The 20671-nt window shown below is 40.2% G+C and overlaps 1 protein-coding gene and 1 long non-coding RNA gene across 2 annotated transcripts; one reads left to right on the top strand and one right to left on the bottom strand.

Annotated features, from left to right (window-relative positions):
• Window positions 1-1757: 1757 nt before the first annotated feature.
• On the top strand, window positions 1758-14631 carry vim (vimentin). The gene is made up of 9 exons (XM_030079713.1): window positions 1758-2364; window positions 3536-3596; window positions 7488-7583; window positions 8847-9008; window positions 10501-10626; window positions 11771-11991; window positions 12142-12185; window positions 13298-13380; window positions 13925-14631. The coding sequence occupies exons 1-9, from the start codon at window positions 1835-1837 to the stop codon at window positions 13964-13966; spliced, it is 1365 nt and encodes a 454-aa protein (XP_029935573.1). The 5' UTR covers window positions 1758-1834; the 3' UTR covers window positions 13967-14631.
• Window positions 14632-17501: 2870 nt separating this feature from the next.
• On the bottom strand, window positions 17502-18751 carry LOC115378868 (uncharacterized). The gene is made up of 2 exons (XR_003930175.1): window positions 18718-18751; window positions 17502-17585 (listed from the first exon to the last, which is right to left on the bottom strand). It is a non-coding gene; the product is annotated as an uncharacterized LOC115378868 (long non-coding RNA).
• Between the last annotated feature and the right edge of the window lie 1920 nt (window positions 18752-20671).

Below are 20671 nucleotides of genomic sequence, written 5' to 3' on the forward strand. Positions count from 1 at the left end.
ACTGGTTACATTTTGTGTCTTGAGACATGCTTACGACAAAATGCTTAAGAAATGAACTTGAACATGAACATAGCCATATCAAAAATACTGCATGTTTACTGCTTCTGTATTGTCTTTGTATATTCCTACAGTGTTTTTTATGTAATAAAATTGTCTTAAATATGAAAGCTGAGCCAATTTTTGTGTTTTCATTTTTTTATATTACTCCACAGCAAATCTTACAGTTTTCTACAAATGTTCTATATAGTGCATAATGTATGTAGTTACTTCTCTTATAATATTGTCTCTGTGTTGAATCACTGCAATAAGCACACTTACAATTTTACAGTTTTATTGTTTACAACACTGACCTACATATTCTCAACTGAGCACAAAGGTGTATTAGCCTTAACAAATAAACCTTAACCTTACTACTTATACAATGCAGAATGAAGCCATCAGTACCAGTCTTCCCTCTAATCTGATAGTTGGCAACCTTATGGACTCTTATCCATAATGATAATGTATTAGTAATAGTTTAGAGAATATTATAGATACAAGACAAAACTGACAGGAGGGCGGAACTGAGAGAAAAAGGTGCAATTGGAAATCTGTCTGCTACTTCAGAACCATGGAGAGCGCTGTGGATTTATCAATACACAGCACAGTGAGGCTGCTGATATTTCAGAGCCATGGTCAAGATTCAAGATTCAAGATTTTTTTTTTTTTTTATTTGCCACATGCATGAATGTAAAAGTACAGCAGCAGTGAAATGTCAGAGCTGTAAATTATAACTTGCACAAAGCTCAGTCAGATAAAGGATCAATGAGTCAGCTTCACAAATAAACAAGCCCTCTGGCCCTGCACTCTCTCTGCTAATAGGGGATGGAGAGGAGGGAAGGCGGGTTAACAAGGAGGATACAATTGGGCATTTTGCTAACAAGGGGGATGGCATCCCCATCATCCCCCCTCAAGTAGCCTACCAGTGACATTCCTTAAAGCAGTAAACTGGGGTCTTGAGGGGCTTCCAGTCAGATGCCAGAAAAGTGAGGAATAATTTAATTTCATGAAAATTCAATTTACTAGAAATTATTATGGTTCAAAAATGTATGGGTGATTGTTTGTTTATTTTCACCCTGTTGAATCTATTGATTCGTGTTCAAGTTGGACATGTAAACAATTTAATACTTGACACAAAAAAAATCATACCATAATATATCATATATCATAATAGAAGGCAACTTGGGGGTCTAGAACAAGAAAAAGGTTGAAATCTTAACCCGATAAAGCCTGAACTATGAAAGAATTGGCAGAAAATTCCAATTTTTTGAAACTGAACCCTTTATTTAGTCCTATAGCAAAATAATAATAATCAAAAATTCAAAACATATGTTATTACACGACCTTTCTGGTGTATGATATATGATATGTACTTGAAGTGCCAATGGTATGGTCCAGGGTGAACAGGGGAAGTGTTCAAAGGTATACTACAGTATTTTGGTCAAGTATTGATTAAACTGAAAACAAAAAACGGAATTGAAAATGTGTATCATATATGATACACACGGCTTTATAGGGTTAAGGAACCGACTTTCGCCAGGCATTGAGCGGTCTTCATGTTTCCAGAGCCAGATGTGTTCCTGGCTTTGTGCTGGGAAAAATGGTCTCAGTGCAGGGAAGCTCTCCCAGCCTGCCACTCCCCACTTTTACGCACGTGTGTCATTTGCATTGGGAGTGGGCAGCCGTATAAAAACACACTGTGAGCAATCTGCACCTCCTACTGGGTTGGATACGGGGTGTTTGCAGCTGAGTTGAACAGTTTAAATATATCAGACGGGCCAAAGGGTTAACCAGCATGATGAGCAGCAGCCGGAGCAGCAGCAGCAGGTCCGTTTCTTCGTCCTATTCCAGGATGTTCGGAGGGGACCGTCCCGCCGTGGTCCGGTCCTCCTACACCAGCCCGGCCCGCTCCAGGACAGCTTTCAGCGTCTCCTCCTCCCCTGGCATCATCTCCTCCAGGACGGTGCGGCTCCGCAGCAGCGCCGCGATGCCCCGACTCTCATCTGACACCGTGGACTTCGCCCTGTCGGACGCCATCAACACGGAGTTTAGGGCCACCAGGAGCAACGAGAAGGCGGAGATGCAGCAGCTGAACGACCGCTTCGCCAGCTACATCGACAAGGTGCGCTTCCTGGAGCAGCAGAACAAGACGCTGTCCTCCGAGCTGGAGACGCTGCGGGGCCAGGGCCGCTCCCGCATCGGGGATCTGTACCAGGACGAGCTGAGGGAGCTCCGCAAGCAGGTGGACCAGCTTAACAACCATAAGGCACGGCTGGAAGTGGACCGGGGCAACCTGGGGGATGACATCGAGCGCCTCCGACAGAAGTACGAACCGCCTCTCTCCAGATCAGAGGGGCTGTAGGGGTTCTCAAACTGGGGTAGTGGACACACGGGGTCCTGAGGGGCTCCAAGGGATCCGTGTGGAAGTTCTTTGGCTCCTCAGCAAATCCGACCTTAATATAATTAACAAGAGAACATTCCAGTTTGAGAATATATTAAATTATAGAATAGGCTGCATTCTCGCTACTATACAGTTTTACATTTCAGCACTAAATCAACTAAACACTCCCCTGAGGCTAATTAGAGTGGTGGGACATGTAAAAACATTGTTTTGGGCAATAATTCAAGTTTTTTTTTGTTTTGTTTTGTTTTTTTTTTTGTTTTTTCCCCATGTCTGTTGCTGTTTAGGTGTAAGTCATGTTTCAAGTTGAGGTTCTAGTGTTGAACGTGTTTTCAGTATAATTGCACTTGGGTCTAAATGACGCAATTTATTTTAATTTAACATTTTCTCTTGCAGTGGTGGTAACTTGATAACCGTGGTGATGAACCATTGCAAAATAAACACAGAGGAAACAGTCCCAGTCCCATATGACAGGCTTTGGGTGCATTCAGAATACTATTGTCCATAATATCTGGTGCTTTTCCTCAGAAAAGCCAAGAGAGTGCAAACTGCCTTTAACTCCCTCCCTCCCTCCCTCCCTCCCTCCCTCCATCCACCTCAGTTCATTTCATCTCACTTGTTTATGTCTTTTTCAGTCTTGGCCCCTTTCCATTAATTCTTTTTCAGTTTTAAACCGCTTAGACTGAAGGTCTTTTGTTTTTCAAAGCTTTTCCATTGTGATAGACTCAGTGCAAAGTATTGTTGTGCGCACACACACACACACACACACACACGCACACGAAGCAGAGAGTGCTTTCAGTTGTTTTGTCTGTGAATAACTCTGAAATGAGCTCATTCACATGGCAGCCCTCCGCAGGCATGGCCCGTACCTCCTGGCTTTCATTAGACACACTCATGCAGACAAATTGTGCAAAATAGATAAAAAAAAATAGTACCTGTTGTGTTTGTGTTTGGGACACATGTCAGTCTACTTCAACATTGTATCTGTTTTCACCGTGAATGTTTCAGATCTACTCTAAGTTCAACTCTGTGTTCTCAGGAAATGTGGGTGTGGCTCTTCATCCCCTCCATTATGTCATTCTGTCCTCTTTCCAGGCTGCAGGAGGAGATGTTGCAGAAAGAGGAGGCACAACACAACTTGCACACTTTCAGACAGGTAGGGCTGTACACCAACCACAACTCTTTCTTTTCTTTTTCTTTTTCTTTCTTTCTTTTTTTTTAATCAACAAATAACCAAATACAAATACCCCCTTTTTAAGGTTAGTCTCTGAAGAGGAAGTTGTCTTAGACCATCAAGTTGCTGTCAGATATGCGCAACATAAATTTACACCATTACACTAGTGTAAAACAAACAAACAAACAAAAAATATATAGCTTAGCTAATCTGCTGTAAATTTTAACTGCAACAACTTATAGCCTATAATTTATATCAAAACAATAAAAGAGCACTGCACATTGTGGACAATAGCCATACATTAATTTAAGTCATCCAGTTCATAAGCACTCCTGTAGTTCATTATGTGCTCATTAAATAGCTCTTGCACAGTTCCCATAATAGTCCACACAAAATTAGCTGCTGCACATCCCATGGTTCAGTAGCCTAATTAACAATAAGATGAAGGATTACCTAGATTTATTGAATGTACAGGTTGTTATCCTCTCTAAAAGGCCAGTGGATTTACTGGAGAACATTTGCTTTGCACTTTTCTCAACACACAAGTTCAGCATAACTTCTGCAAATAAATAAATCCCTAGACATCTTTCTGTGCTGTGGTGCCAAACAAAAATCATAAACTAGATTTAGTTGAAGTTCATTCTTGTCTGAGAGAGTACTGAAGGTAAAAGGCTTCCTTTCAGGAAGTTACATTACACTCACTCTGTAAAACCTAAAACAGACAAAAAAGTTTTAGTATCGAAAATAAAAGTATCGATTCGATGTGATTATGACATATAGGTGTGGTTCCTAAGATACAAAATAACAGAATTATGACCAGACTAATAGGACAGTTTTTATTGTTATTATTGTTATTGTTATCATTATTATTGATAGTAGTAGAAGTAGAAGTAATAGTAGTATGGTTGTAATAATGATAATGTCTTCTGATATTAAGGCTTAGATTCTGAGATGGTCAGTCAATATTGCTCTATTGATTTTTAGTTTGCTGTCTGAGGGGAGAATGATCTGCTATTCTTGTGTTACCTCGGGGATCAAAATCGTAGAATGATGAACCGCGTCCTCCCACACCTGTTGCAGTCACACTAGCTTATTATTTAGGAAAGGCAATTTCTCTTGATACTTGGACAGAGTTTCTTAAATTCTTTATGATGAGCTGAGAAATAAGCCTCATTATGGGTCTGTCTTCAGCCTTGGCGACAGCAAGCTGTGCAAAATGGTCTGCAGTTAGAGCAGAATTGATTTCCTATGCCTAGATGAGGCCATTAAAAGACTATAGACCTGAAAAGAAGAGGAGGCAAAACCACAGTCAGGACAGATGGCAAATAAATGGTGGTCACTGCTTCCTGGAAACAATTATTTGATAGAAGTGGTGGTTTGGACAAGTTTCGATTCTGGGTTAATTCTCAGTCCTGCATGTCTTTTTAGAATCACTTTCCAGTTCCAAAACTCCTCTTACTTGACTATCCTTCATTAGATCCCCATCAGCTGATCACTTGTCGTCCAGCGACCTGTTCTCACAAAATTTTCTGAAATGAAGGTTTTACATGAGAGGACACAACTGCAAGTTTGCTGTTGTGAGTGAAGCCCTCACTTTCAGTTTTTCATGTTTAAGCATTAAGAAAACGTCCCTCAAATCTTAAACAGATTATTTTCAATAAACTGCCTAAGCATAACCATAACCAACCAATCTGCATTTCAGAGTTTATATCCATTTTGTGCAATTTTGTGCATCTATGTTGCATCCTGGGATCCACACTCAAGTTCATAGCCATGGGCAATTCAGAGTCTCCAGTCCACCTGAACAGTTATGCCATGGTCACTTTATTCTATTTGGATTCTTGGTAGTATGATAATCCCTTACAAACTAGGCCTCCACTCTTTGTCTAGTCCACTGGCAGTGTGGCCAGCTGTGTGTTAACATGCAGCTCAGTGGAAGGCTTTGTCTGTCCCATTTCCCCCCATACCATTGTTTCTGCCTGATGAGGAAATAGGGGCTTATGGGAAAATGACAAAGCAAGCTGTTGTCCAAGCGGACGCGTTGGCAGAAAGGGAGGGAGAGAGAGAGAGAGAGAGAGAGAGAGAGAGAGAGAGAGAGAGAGAGAGCTTGAGTCACAGTATGAGTTAAGGAAGTGCATTAGGTAATTTTGCCCTTGTAACCAAAAGTCTCAGTGAGAAACCTGTCAAGCAAAATTTTGGAAAATTTTTGCAACTGGTTTTCCACAGGATTTGACCCACCTGGAAAACTCGCTGAAAAACTCCTCAGTACCACAGAAAGACAGAAAGTGAAACTCTGTAACACAACATGAAAAATCAAATCAAACCAATCGACCTCCAGCTGAAACAAGACAGCACCTTGAAACTGAACAAAAAAATGAATAAATAAAATACATGGAACTTTTGCTAGATGTTAAACAGGAAGATTGAATTAGCAGAATACCATGGATTTCAAAATCCAAAAGAAAGGGATCTTTGGTCTAAACACATACAACTGTGGGACAAGAAAACAAAAACTGTAGACACTGTGACCTCCAAGAGCCAGAGACTAAAATTCATTTTCGGTTTTCTTGCCTCAAGTACATAAGACAAGTCTTTTCAGCAGTTTGATCATTGATCCCTAACTTCTGCTTCCTCTCAAACTCCCATCACTGTCAGGGAAGGAGTGTGAGCATCATCACTGCTCTCTGTGTTGTTTCCATATTCAGACATAATTCTGTTTAATTGCATTTCAGTTGATGCCATGTCTAAGATCATTCCAATTCAAATCATGTAATTTGTCCTTGAGATAGTCACATGAAAAAAAAATGTTCCCGCTTCGGCAACACTTGATAGGACGTGATCAGATTGTGTCAGCACACGCACTCTACCAGCAGCCGCATAGAGAGGGACATCATAGCAGGACTGCAGCTCATAAAGCCCTCTTTACAAAGACAAATGCACATTTGAGAGTTGAATGGCACTGCTGTTCAGAGATGTGGTCAGATGAGTCATCCTTCATCATGTTCTGGACAAGTGGGTAAGTCCACCAAGGGAATGCTACAGGCTTGAATGCTGGACCTCTCCGTTATCATCAAAACATCAAAAGAGGGAATATCTTTTAGAAAAATGGAGCTTGATCCCTCCAGTAGAGTTCCAGAGACTTCTATGCCAGAATCTGTGCCAAGGTGCATTGAAGCTGTTCTGGCAGCTCATGGTGGCCCAACACCTTGCTAACACACTTTCTGTTGGTGTTTCCGTTTAATTAGTTACCCGTGTATCTTGGCCTTACCATCTCAGCCTCAGGAAGTGTCTGCCTGGCAGTGAATACTCTACAAGAAAAAAACCTGAGGAGCTCTCAGTGTAATTAAGATTAGATTTCACCATCGCCTGACAAACATTTTAGCCTCTGGGGGCAAGGGTCCATTTTTCGGGTTTAACCGGAAACAAGTTGGAAACCGCTTCTGCTTGTGTTTCTTTTATCACATGACATGATATTACGTTACATTTATTACATCTCAGTCTCAGAAAACTTCTTCTTTAGGTTCAGGTGACATTTCTGCCAATACGTTCCACATCTTTCACTCCCCACACGGACTGTTTACCTTCATAAAATCAGTCAGCCTACATATGGCAACTACTCGGATTACAGTGGAAATGGAGGATGAAAGCAGAACGCTTCCAATACCAAAATCTCACCTTCTATACATAGATATATAGAACCTGGTTATGGAGATTATGCGAGGTGAGAGAAAGAATACATGCTCATTAATTTCTTCTGGGTGGACTTATCTTCACATGCTAATGCATCAACCGATGATGAAGTTGGCTTGAAATACATTCTCTTTGATATTCTGTGTGTATGTGTGTGTGTGTGTGTGTGTGTGTGTGTTCCAGGACGTGGACAATGCCGCACTTTCCCGTCTGGACCTGGAGAGGAGGGTGGAGTCTCTGCAGGAGGAGATCATGTTCCTCAAGAAGCTCCATGAGGAGGTAGACAATGTGCAGTCACCATGCAGTCGGGAAAAGCCATTTTTTGTGCACTAATTTCTTTGCTTGCTGCAACAGCAGAGCAAACTAGCCGGCACAGTATAATTTTGGAATCAAAATTGAGCTGACTACTGTACATCTTCATTTAAGTACAGGTGTTACACATTACTTTTGTGGCTTAGTTGGCAAAGTCCCAGCACATCGATCCTTCCAAAATCACACCAACTGCTTTTAAGTATTTTTGCAAATTTCATTTTTTTTTTTTTTTTTTTGATGGCAATACGTCAACCAGGTGGCATGTTTATACAAGAATAATGTAATTATAACAAAATTGATGGAAATAAGCATTGCAATGACATATGAAGACTGCCTTACACGGTATTATGAATTCCACCAGTTCTCGAGTTCTAGACAAGACAAAGGTGAGGTCTTATGTTAAGGTTGTTTTAGTAAATGGACAATAATTTTCTTACCAATCACATTGCTTATGGGTGTATCCTGAATTCCAATGGGATTAGTTATGCATACTTAGATAATATTAATAGACACTAGTTAGGGCAATGCTGGACTAGATTAACCAATAATTCTCACTCATATGTGTCATCTACAGGTGGTATGAAGGCCTTCCCTTTATGTGGTCAAAATGCCTGTATTATCCAAAGACAGTTTTCCATTTTCAACCAATAATTTGAGCTATATGGGGCATATTTTCAATGCACAATAGACCTTTTTCACAGAGGCCATTTCACATGAAATTGCAAGGAAAACACAGGAGTTACAAATGACATTAATTAAAGTTCCATTCCATTTAGTTGTAGCAGTCTTTCCAGGGAGCTGGCATGAACGACAGAAGAACTATGGCTTTGTTAGACCGAAATGGAACAGAACCTTCATTAATGTCATTTGTAACATTACCCTGTCAAAGTGACCGCCATGGAAAGGGTCTATAGTTATACAAGTTATTCAGTGTAGGAAAGATGCAGGATTTAATGGTCCTTTTGTGCACAGGACTCAGATTTCAATGGGTTCAGTGCAATGCCATCAAACAGGCATGGCAAAAATGTTTAAAATAATATTCTTTATTTATTTCCACAAAAGTGTCCTAAGAAATTATATTTACAGTGTACAATATAACACATTTACAAAGCAAGACAGAACTGAAAACATAATATATATAAATATATATATAAATAAATGACTCTGGAGCTGTCCTAAAGGTAACAGTGAGTTCATTTTGTCTGTTTTTTTCTTCCTACTTGTCTGTAGGAAGTGGCTGAGCTCCACGTCCAGATGCAGGAGCAGCATGTCCAGATAGAGATGGATGTGGCTAAACCTGACCTGACCACTGCCCTGCGTGATGTCAGGCTGCAGTACGAAACCCTGGCCACCAAAAACCTCCACGAGACTGAAGACTGGTACAAGTCCAAGGTCAGCAGCAAGGGAGGGAGCCTCAAGGGTGCACAGTATGAATGTGTCCACTTGTCTCACAATCTTACAGTCTTACCTGTCTTGGCTGCCTACTCACTTTTTGCAGAAAAAGAGACAAAAAGACATACCAGTCATTTTGCATGTTTAGCATATAATATCTACAAAATGTTTCTGCTAATCTCCTCCCAAAGCATATTTCATTTTTCCTCCCTTTTATCGAGACACTGGTTTCCATTCATTTCACTATGATATGAAAAAAAATTTAAGAGTCTTCAAAATTTCTTCACACCAGTATTCCATCACTGTAATAAAGTCCTCCACATTAGTTTTCCTAAAAGCAGCAGCACTGTTGTGTTCTGAGGTCTTGGGGAGAGTGAAACATTCCCTCCGCCAGGGAAAATAGTCCCTGGGGAATCGTTTGCTTTACACAGCCAGTTATTAGCTCTGTGGTTTGTGACTGGCGATGACTTTGTTAGCTGCAGAAACAGAACATTAAAAAGTGGGTGATTTAACCAAAAATGCAAATTTGAAAATCGAGGGAATTTGATGGTATGTTGTGAAATTTTTAATACCCCCACATGATTTGCAAAATGCTTTTTTGCAATGTAAAATATGAGGAAACTGTAGTAAATGGGTCAAACATTCAAAATTACTGTTATGGTCCAACTGTCTATAATGTGGCAGTGTTTAATGTGATAGTCTGACATTTGACTTTTAGTATGTTACTGTTTAATTATTCTAAATGCCTTTTCCAAAACGTTTCTTAATATTGTCAATATTCTTTTCAATATTAAAACCTCTGAGTACAATGTGCCATGAGGTTAAACAGTACAGCACGATGAAGTGAAGACACCTGCAGCTGCCGTTTAGAGGGTGCAATGGTCTCTTTGTGCTTTGTGACAATTCCTCTTTCAGCCCACCTTGAATAAGTTCCTGTCTTTAAATGAAGAATTAATGTACAAAACACAAGACTAAACAATTAATATGAAATGAATCTCATTTAGCAGGAAATGAGCTGGAAATTCATCCTGTGACATAATTTTAAATGTATTATTATATTTATTTATTATTTTCAGGTCTTTTTCTTTCTTTCTTTCTTTCTTTCTTTCTTTCTTTCTTCTTCTTCTTCTTCTTACTATTATTATTATTATTATTATTGCAGATTTCCATTTCATTTTCTTTCTTTTTTAAGCTAAATTCCATTTTCTTTTATTTCTATTTTTGGCAGTTTTCAGGTCACTTTCTTTCTTTTTTTCAGACTATTTTCGAGGTCATTTTCTTGAAACCTTTCACTAGTTTCTTGCAAGGTTTCAGCTCATTTCTTGCTAAATTGCTCAGTGCTTTTTTTCCTCCCATGTTTTTGAAGGAAATCACGCCTATTTGCTCAGGTTTCAAAAGGTTAAGGTTTCTCACAAACCTGACTCTCCCTCTCTCCTTTCATGAAAATCCACAAAGCGCTGGCATTGATGTGCAGTATGTTCTCGTCTCCCAGTTTGCTGATCTGACGGAGCAGCAGCAGCGCAACAGTGAGGCAATCCGTCAGGCCAAGCAGGAAGTCAATGAGCACCGCCGGCAGGTCCAGGCTCTGACCTGTGAGATGGACGCCCTCAAAGGAGCAGTAAGGACGCCATATCCACCACCTCCTGACAGCATGTCTCTAAGAACTCAATGGAAAGAAATGGTAGCTTTTGACATTTTAAAAGATGGTAGGCAACTGTAGTCCTTGGTGTGTGAGGTTATTCTGTGTGAGCCTGCAACCTCATTCAACTTCCCTCAGGTAAACACTTCTAAAATACATGAGATTCTGTATGTATGCAGAACATTTTTTAAATACATAAGAAATGCTGCCTTTATTGTGATGATTTTTCCCTACGGTACATTATATACAGCAGTCTGAGATGAAAGAATAATTTTAAGTGCAGTTTAATTTCATTCTGAACTGAATGAAAGGTAATTTTGCCAGTGTAATAATAATAATAATATATGCCACGTTTCTCAAACCAGATGTTGCAAAATGAAAGAAACAAAACATATTTGTTTATTGTATTACTATTAGTATTAGTCAGCTTTAGCAAAGGGAAGACTTGCATTGCCTAGGCCCAGTCGTTAACAGCAATGTGATTAGTTATTCTATCAGTGAATTTCTAGCAGAGAATGTCATATTAAAAAAACTCTGAACCTGTTCAGAAGGTTTGCACAGTGGAGGAAAAGGAAAAAAGACAGGATTTGTTACTGGAAGTTGGTTAGGAAATTCCCAGAATTCCCAGGGCTAGGTAATAAATTGCCTGGATTTTGCCTGGATTAGTCACTCGCTCAGGGAAAGGCAGTATTTTTTTGTCCAAGTCTGCTGACATGGTGTGGCAAAAATGGAAAATTGAAAAACAGAAAAGTAGAACATTGTCAAGTATGGAGATTTGCAATCAAACAAAGATGAACTTAGATGAGAAAGGGATTTTTGATGAGACAGCGTTCCAGATCCTAACATAGACAGTTACCACTTATTGTACCAGCCATGATGAGACAAGCTGGAGATGCAGTTTCACCTGTTTGGATAATGTCAGCTTCAGATTTGAGAGGGAACTTGTTGTTTGCTTCCTTTTCTAACAGCCGGACATGATTTTAGAAAAAACAATTTATTCAGTTCCATTAGGAATATTGTCGGCCACAACCCACATATTTTGACAGTTGTTTGCCACTGATGGAAGTGTGTGCTGTACTCACCACTGTCTAGTTTAAACAAGGTGATGGTGTGTTTTCCTCAGAATGAGGCTCTGGAGCGTCAGATGCACGAGATGGAGGATGGTTTTGGGGTGGAGGCTGGTGGGTACCAGGACACCATCACCCAGCTGGAGGAGGAAATCTGTAACATGAAGGACGAGATGGCTCGCCACCTGAGGGAGTATCAGGACCTCCTTAATGTCAAAATGGCCCTGGACATTGAGATTGCCACCTACCGAAAGCTGCTGGAGGGGGAGGAGAACAGGTACACAATCGTTTTGGTGTTGTTGGTGACACTGAGTAGGAAGGTGGTGGTAGAGTTTATTATGGTTATGTGTGTGTGTATGCGTGTGAGGAGCTGTGCTTATATGTGGCATACAGTAAAAGATTCCCTCTATCTCACTCTCTCTCTCAGGTTTTCTGCCCCGTTGCTCAACTTGTCCTCCCTCAACCTGAGAGGTGAGTCACAGTCAGACTACATTAACTCAACAGGTTCCTTGATTTTGTGCAAAGTAAGAATTACTTTGCTGCATTTTTCTATTGTTTTCTCAAGTCTCTTTATTCCACCTATGAAGATTAAACTGAATTTGTAAGCAAAATGATTTTTTTCGATCACAATAAAAGACCATAAAAAGTAATGGATACACAGAGTGAACTTTTGACATAAGCTTGTTTATTTCAAATGGGCTGTGCTCAGTCACACAACAGTGGCACAGCATGAAAGGAGTCACGGGCGTCCTAGGGGCCGTCTTTCGTCGTTTTCACCATTTTCCCCCAAATAACTCGTGATCAGTTTCTAGTATGCACCGCAGTCCCCATTGCTACTGCCCTCTACTGCTGGCCTGGGAAAGGTACAGACGGCCATGTGCTACCTCTGATACACATTAACCTTGTTGCCTGGCTTTCTCCTCCATACAGAGTAGAAAAGTGTGGATGAGGATCCCTGATTACTGTGGAAAAAGTCTCTCAAGTAGTCCATCTGTATTTGAACAGGATACTCCAACTTGTTAAAGGTCCCAATGATAAGAGTCCTCAGTAGCATGACTGACTATTGCCTTCACACACTCCATATTTTGCCAACCACCTTCTCCTTGGAGAAATATATTCCACAGAGCAGGCAGATGCAGACAACGAATCTCAAAATAATTCCACATGATAAAACCAGGAGTCCAAGGAGCTTTGTCAAGGCTAGATGCATGTGGAACTGCCAACTGCATCTTTTGACTCACAGTTTCATTTTAGAGCAGTACACTCCCAGTGAAGGGAATGAATTTAATTCTCCTTAATACATCCACCAAATTTGGTGGATCCACCCGACTTGGTGGATGTATTGCGCTTGCATAGAGCTGCAAATACGACTATATGGGTAAGAATCCAAACAATTACTTTAAATTACAGCATAAAGTAATTGGTGGCATTGTTGTACCTGCTGCTATTCTACTCATAATCATCACATTGTTATCGTTATATTATTATCATTTGAGTTGAATTCAGCTGAACTTTGAAGATGAGAGTTTTTCACTGTTCAAAACCTATACTGAAATTGTATTTCATTCCCTCTTCTGTTACAGAAAGCATGCTGGAAACTAGGTCAATGATCGACAACCTGTCGAAGAAAGTGGTGATTAAGACCATAGAGACCAGAGATGGGCATGTGAGTAGACTGGCCCTCTGTTCTCAAGGAGATGGAGCACAGTTCAGAATATTGTTTACCTTTAATGATCACTCTCCGAACTAATGGAAGAGCTGATTAACTTTTCATGACAATTGGCCAAGATGGGGCATCCCAGTTTGGCCAGTGGTCAGTGCCATCTTGTGCCAACCTCCCAACTGAGTTTTTGATGTTCTTCCATCCAGAGTTTCAGTCTATGCTGATGGACAAATGGATGTGACCAAATGTGACCATTTCCATGCCAAAAATTGCAAATATTCAGTGTTTTTCATGGCATTGTATTCTCTTCAAGGTGGCCCCAGATATTACATTACCACAGGACACAAAACTCTCTGAACCTCAGAGTAATGAAATTCTTTCAGAGTTAGCAGCAGAGCATTCGCCCTCGCTCCCACACCCATTCAGTGGTAGTGGAAAATGGAGGATGCATCACTTCTTTAAAAGAAAAAATAATTACCTTGTCCACATGCTGTGGCCCTAGAAATGTCACGGGGATCTCATTTCATTTTCTCCTCCCTCCCAACAGGTAATCAACGAGTTAACCCAGCAGCGTGACGACCGGGACTGAAGGTGATGGACTGGATCACAGAAAAAAAGAGAGATGGGGGATAAGCTGTGGGTTAGGGGGTAAAAGAATTAATGATAAGCATGAAAAAAGATTAGTGATAATAGGAGTGGGTTAAGAGTGCAGAGAAGGCGCAGGATATTAATGTTTCAGTGAGAGTAAAAGCAAAACCACATAAGGAACCGCTTTAAAAGTGCCTTTTGACATATTTCAACGGGGCTGACTTGCTGATGCAGTTGTTCAAGACTAAGCACAGCAGAACAGAATCGACCCTTTAGAGGAAGAGAGTCAACTTTATTGACTATTTCTGTTGTCCACTTCTGTAATTTTACTATAGACTCGACTGGCACTCAACACCACTTTGGGCAAATAACAGTATCACTGTGTTTTACCAATTGGATCCAGTTTGAGCCATGTAGGCCTAGGGCTGTTTTTCCAGATGAGTGAGGTTTTCCAAGTGTTATTATGTCAAGACTATACATACAGTATGAGTGTTCGTACATTCATAGTTAGACACAGGACAGGTTATGTACTTCTAGGTATAACTTTAACAGTGATCATACAGTTGCAAGATTTTAAAAACAAAGACTGAACCACTGTTGTCATGTATTAGACCAACATCACTGTCAGCACACTTCACTGTCTATCAATAAACATCTAAAAAAATCTGCTTGTGATTAATAAGCCATCAGCATGCGAGCTTATTTTGTGTTCTACCCACTCAAGATGTGATTTATAGTCGGTTCTCATGATCAAGCATTCAGATCATATTCAACTTTCTTTGTCTGTTTATTTGCCACCACACTTACCTCTGCCTCCACAGATAATTCAGCAAATGCCGTCCCATCTTGTTGATGCCATGATACATGTACTCATTAGTATTTATTTATTTATTTAGAAGTATCTTCTTTATTTTTAACATTTTTTGCTACCATGGTTGGCAAAATTAGGAAGATGTAGTGTTGCCAACTGTATGTCTGAGATAAGGGGCAGTTAAGTTAATTTGTCATGACAACAACAACAACAACAAAAAAGACAAACTTCAAACTGCAAAGCAAATTGACTGGGTTTCTTCAAAAAAAGGTGATTATACATGTAACTGATATTAATTTTAACAATAGCAAAAACCCTGGAAATTTAAATAAAATACAAGAAATACAAGAACATTACCAGAAAATTTGACAAAAAAAAAAAAAAAAAAAAAAAAAAACTGTACTGACCAACACATGCATCATCATAAACCTTCTGACTTGATATGAAGAGCCAGAAGAAAACAAACCCAACCAACAGCAACAATCATGGATGTGGATTGTATTTTAACACTTTAATTCTGAGGGCTCCAACTAGCGGTCTGCGGCCCCCTGGTGGGCCCGGAAGGAACTGCAGGTGGTTCCTGACCATGCATTCAAAAAGTGACTTTTTTGGTACTCATTTCCATTTATTACTTCTTGTTTGTGAACAGCCAAATTCATTCAAACATATGCAATTTAGAAAAGCCAGGGTGACCTCTGGGTTTTGCAAGTTTCAGTGAAAGGGAAAACTGATTGCCCCTCCCCACCCCCCACCCTCTGGCCCAGAATACATAATAACATAATTTAATAACTAAATAATTAAATACATAAACATTTATTAAAATTAACTGAAAACTGTTTTGGTTGATTGGCTGAGCTGATTGGCTCAATGAAAAGTTTGTTTACATTTGTGATTTCTATATACATTGGAGGAAAATAGATCTCTATTTCCATTCATGATTGGTATGACAAAAAAAAAAAAAAAAATCACAGATTGGGTCAGTAATAGCTGGTTTAGCAGGGGTTTTTTTTCTTACTACATTTTTGATGTTTTTGAAGATGTTTCTGTCAAGATAGTCATCAACATTCATAAGTCTGAATCATTTGCAGGCAGGAGAGAAAAACACCAGTGCTCTGTATTCAAATTCTGTAATTCTCTCTTTGATGTCATTTTAGGCCATCTTCAAGCATTTCACATAGGTAAGTCATATTGATAATGGTTTATGAGGATTCAAGGCAATTCAGTTCAATTAATAAAAGACAACTATTCAGTGGCTGTTGCTTGTTCCTTGGCTAACAGTACTAAACCATCTTTCTCCTCATCTATTGAAACATCTCAAATTGTCACATTCCTGAGTAGCTGCACTCTCCCTTTGCCAGCTGGTGCCAGGGTCAGGCCTGCTGGACTGAGCCCAGTCAGCACCTGTACAGGAGGCTGTGTGGGGCCTGCTGTTAGGTAATCCTCCTCCACAAACTCCTCTGCACACTGCAGTCTCAGCTGGGGCAGGAGAGCTACACAACAGGTCCAACGTGTTCTCTGGTACACAGATAATTTAGTGCCAAACCAAACACAGCACGTTTTATAAATGCCCTATGATCTATACAAAACACCAATAGCAAACACAAATTGTTTTGCAAATACATGTATCAACTAAAGAACAGATTTTTAATACATCGTATTTCACAAATAAATGCAGCCTCTTTGTGTTTTTTAATGCCTAACAAAGTAATAATGCTGAGCAAGTGAAGACATTGTGCAGGGATCATGTTGTACCAGCCAGCACAGTGATTATAGTCCTCACCACCACTGTACTCTTCAGACTTTATTTAATATGCTACATAGCATCTTACATACATATGTATGTAGATGAAATAGTTAGATAGTGTATCCAGGCATACATCATGAGATGCTGTCTGTTGGCAACACAGTTACATCAGTGACATCACAAATTACTTTTATGTCCACAATCTATAGATAGATAGATATGTCTGAGATTAATGTCATAATTGTGAGATTAAAGTCATAATTCTGACTATAATCTCAGACTTTTGAAAGTCAGTATCTCAAAATACTGATGGTAAAGTCAGATGTCTGACTTTTCTCTCAGAATTCTGATTTTAATCTCAGAATTCTGAGATTTATCTCAGAACATGATTTGTCATTTTTGTGTGGCCCAAATCCCTTTACATAATACTGAGATGAATCGACTACCATATAAAATGAAAGTCCAAAGTGAAAATATTTCAACCTGTTCAACCTGATGAAAATTTGATTGTCTCTCCACACAGAGGCGACTCTCACTCCTCCATCTGACACAGAGACACTGAGGAGTCAGAGTCTGGATAAAACCCAAACGCAGGAAAAAGAGGCTCAGTGAATGTGTGGTGGAAGGTGTGGAGGTGGATCAGTGTGTCAGAGGAGACGCTGTAGAAGGACACAGAGCCAGCAGGCCAGTCCAGATACACTGCCACTCTATTGGAGCAGGGGGGAGGTATGGCTGTTTTTATATTACTATGATAGGCAGAGCAACCATAATCGGAGCAGTCCAGACTCCAGGAGTTCTCCCCTCCAAGACAGCAGTCATAACTGTCTCCTCTCCTTCTGATTCCCCTGTAAGTCACTGCTACAGCAACCCTCCCTTCCCTCTCAACCTCCCAGTAACAGCGACCAGTCAGACCATTTCTACACAGCAGCTGAGACCAGAAGTCGAATCTGTCTGGGTGATCAGGATATGGCTGCTCCTTTCTCACCACTGTCACCTTTCTGTTGTCATCAGACAGGAGGAGCTTTCTGTTGGCTGTGTTTGGGTCCAGTATGACTTTACAGGCATCTGATGAGAGAATAAGACACAATGCAGCAGCAGCGTTTTATCTAATAGTTGATTACGGAGGTGGTGTAGGTTATGTAACTGCCGTGTCTGCCTGTGTGTCTGTGAGCAAGATCTCAAAAAGTTTTGAAATGATTTACCTGAAGCTTGGTCTTGAGCCAATGAAGAGTTGATTAAAATCTCATGCCAGTCAGGCAAAAGATACAACAAGGGCAAATAGAAATGCAACTATGACTATGGTGCATTTTCCTCATTCACCTTGGTGTCATGTTTGGTTAATTGATGTCATGCGGGGGATTAGACACAGGAATGCCGTAGACTGCAATGTTAAAACTCCACTATATGCCCAGCATGCCCTTTCTGCCTTACAATTACTATTTATGCTATGCTATTGAAACAGTTATGTCCTTAACTCTTCATTTAACTCCGAAGGAAATAATAACCAAATTTGTGAGATGTAAACAAGGTATGGCAATGTGTGCATCTACATATGTTTGCATGGTCTAACCTCGTAAAGAATTATGTTTATTAATGAGAATTAGTTAAAATGTTTTCAACTTCATTAATCCTCATCTGTTGAACCAGTTGTTGCATGAACATACATACACGCATGCATATTCCTGCATGCTCGCTCTCTCTCTCTCACACACACACACACACACACACACATACACACACTGTCACTCTTAGTCTTCTTATTCTTGCAGACAATGGTTAAAAAGGATGAAATAATGTAACACAAAACATCAGATTTATGAGGAACAATGCGGATTCTATCCACGAAAAGGAAAAGCCAGACTTGTTAGAGTTGTGCCATAGTTGATAATCTACCCATGTAAAAACATACTTTTTTTTTTTTTAGCTAATCTCTTATATTGTTCATGTGAAGCAGCCATTTCAAGTTGGTCTTGTTATGGTTGCACCGGGAAGCGTAAATTCATGCATGTGCAGGAGCTTGGCTGTTCTCTCGGTAAAATAAAATGAATGGAGACTAACCAACATCCAGCAAGATAAAATGGAAGTGAAACAATGATTAACTGACAGAGGCTGCCTTTGTCATGCATCAACTATGATTTCCCTAGACTCAATATTTAAAACCCACCTAGAACAGAAGAAAGTGTCTGAACACACTTACACTTCCTCACACCTGGTTTCAACCTCTGCACTCCACCATGGTCCACACTGAAGGAATAAACAGAGTCAGAGCAGCAGATCTTTGATGATTGAAACATGGGCAGTAAATAACCTTCCTTATGAATGATTGCAGATGACATCACTCACATCCACCATCAAACATGAAACAATATTCCTCATCCTGTCAGTTTCACTAAAGGCTGTTTCATGGTTGTAAGACATGTCTGCCGATCAAAAGAAGTTCAAAAGACAGACAGATGTGTTGTCCAACAGTGTCATCTGACAGAATTGTACAGCTGTGCAGTCTTTGTAAGGTTGCAGACACTGTCATTGATGATCTTACATTTGGTTGGGTGAGGAGTTATGTTCTTGTCTTTATCAAACAAACAAACAAACAAAAACACGTCAAAAACAACATACAATTAACTCCATTGGAAAATCGCGGTAGAACTTTCTCTTCTCCTCCTCCACTGTAAAAAACTCTTTTAATTAATTAAAATTTCCTTGTCCTGTGCCAAATCAAATGTATCAGAGTGGCCAGCATCCATCTTCTCCAAACAGACACGTCTGCATTCTTTGAACATATAAGCTTTGGTGTCACCCAACACCTTCAGTAACATGTCTGCTGACATATAGAGGGTGTTGAGAGCTCAAACTGCTTCCGATCTATGGCAGCTTAGTTGTACAAAAGTGAAGCCGATAAAATGCATCTTTTGGATGGAACTGAAGCCACATTTCACTCTCACAAGGGTCTTGTTGGATTACTTTGATTGTTTTGTTTCTGACCTCCAGTTTGAAAATGTGGTGAAGCTGCAGACTTTCAGCAACAAGGTAAACTGCTTTGAATGAACTTTTTTCTGTTGCCTCAGTGCTGATTGCATCGACTGATCTGAAATTTGGGTTCATTTATCTGCAGAGTGTGTAGTATCAGAGATCTCTGAATGAAGCTGAGAAGGCAAGGGGGTGATGTGGGAGGGGAGGAACACTGGTTTTATATGATAGGGGGAGGTGGTGATGGAGCTACCTTGGAATCTGACTGGAACTTGACAAATGGCAAAATAACTAGGCCTAGTGCCTTGGTATAAAATTAGGTCCACAGCACTCTGGTAGAGGTCTTTTAGTTTAGTGGATGATTGTTCTTCTGACAACAGATTGACACCAGAGTTGATGAATGACAAAAAGACAAAAACAGCAGCCAGAAACTCCTGAAGGCTCAAATGGACGAAGCAGAAAACCTTGTCCTGGTGCAGTCCACGCTCCTCTTTGAAGATCTGTGTGAACACTCCTGAGTATACTGAGGCTGCTCTAATGTCAATGCCACACTCTGACAGGTCTGCTTCATAGAAAATGAGGTTTGTCAGCAGCACGTCCACTGAGGTGGACTCTGTAACATCAGTCAGGATCTGGTTGTTCGTGAAGTCCAGAGGAAGTCGACACTCATCCAGACCGTCAAAGATCAACACAACCTCGAACTTTTCAAACCTGCTAATTCCTGCTTCTCTAGTCTCAGTTAAGAAGTGATGAAGAAGTTTCACTAAGCTGAACTTTTTTCCTCTCAGCAGATTCAGCTCTCTGAAAGTGAATGGAAATGTGAAGTGCACATGCTGGTTGGCTTTGCCTTCAGCCCAGTCCAGAGTGAACTTCTGTGTTAAGACTGTTTTCCCAATGCCAGCCACTCCCTTTGTCATCACTGTTCTGATTGGTTGATCTCTTCCAGGTAAAGGTTTAAAGATATCTTCATAGCTGATCTGTGTCTCTGGTCTCACTGGTTTCCTTGATGCTACTTCAATCTGTCTGACCTCATGTTCCTCATTGAGCTCTCCACTCCCTCCCTCTGTGATGTACAGCTCTGTGTAGATCTGATTTAGGGGTGTTGGGTTTCCTGCTTTAGCAATCCCCTCAAACAAACACTGAAAGTTCTTCTTCAGAAGAAATTTGAGTTCACGCTGGCACAC

The sequence above is a fragment of the Myripristis murdjan genome, chromosome 20, assembly GCF_902150065.1.
Source record: "Myripristis murdjan chromosome 20, fMyrMur1.1, whole genome shotgun sequence".
In the NCBI taxonomy this organism is placed as follows: Eukaryota; Metazoa; Chordata; class Actinopteri; order Holocentriformes; family Holocentridae; genus Myripristis; species Myripristis murdjan.

Coding starts and splice junctions, on each gene's coding strand:
- vim (XM_030079713.1), top strand. CDS start 1,835: ATGATGAGCAGCAGCCGGAGCAGCAGCAGCAGGTCCGTTTCTTCGTCC. Junction 2,365..3,535: donor ATCGAGCGCCTCCGACAGAA/GTACGAACCGCC, acceptor TCCTCTTTCCAG/GCTGCAGGAGGAGATGTTGC. Junction 9,009..10,500: donor AAGACTGGTACAAGTCCAAG/GTCAGCAGCAAG, acceptor CTCGTCTCCCAG/TTTGCTGATCTGACGGAGCA.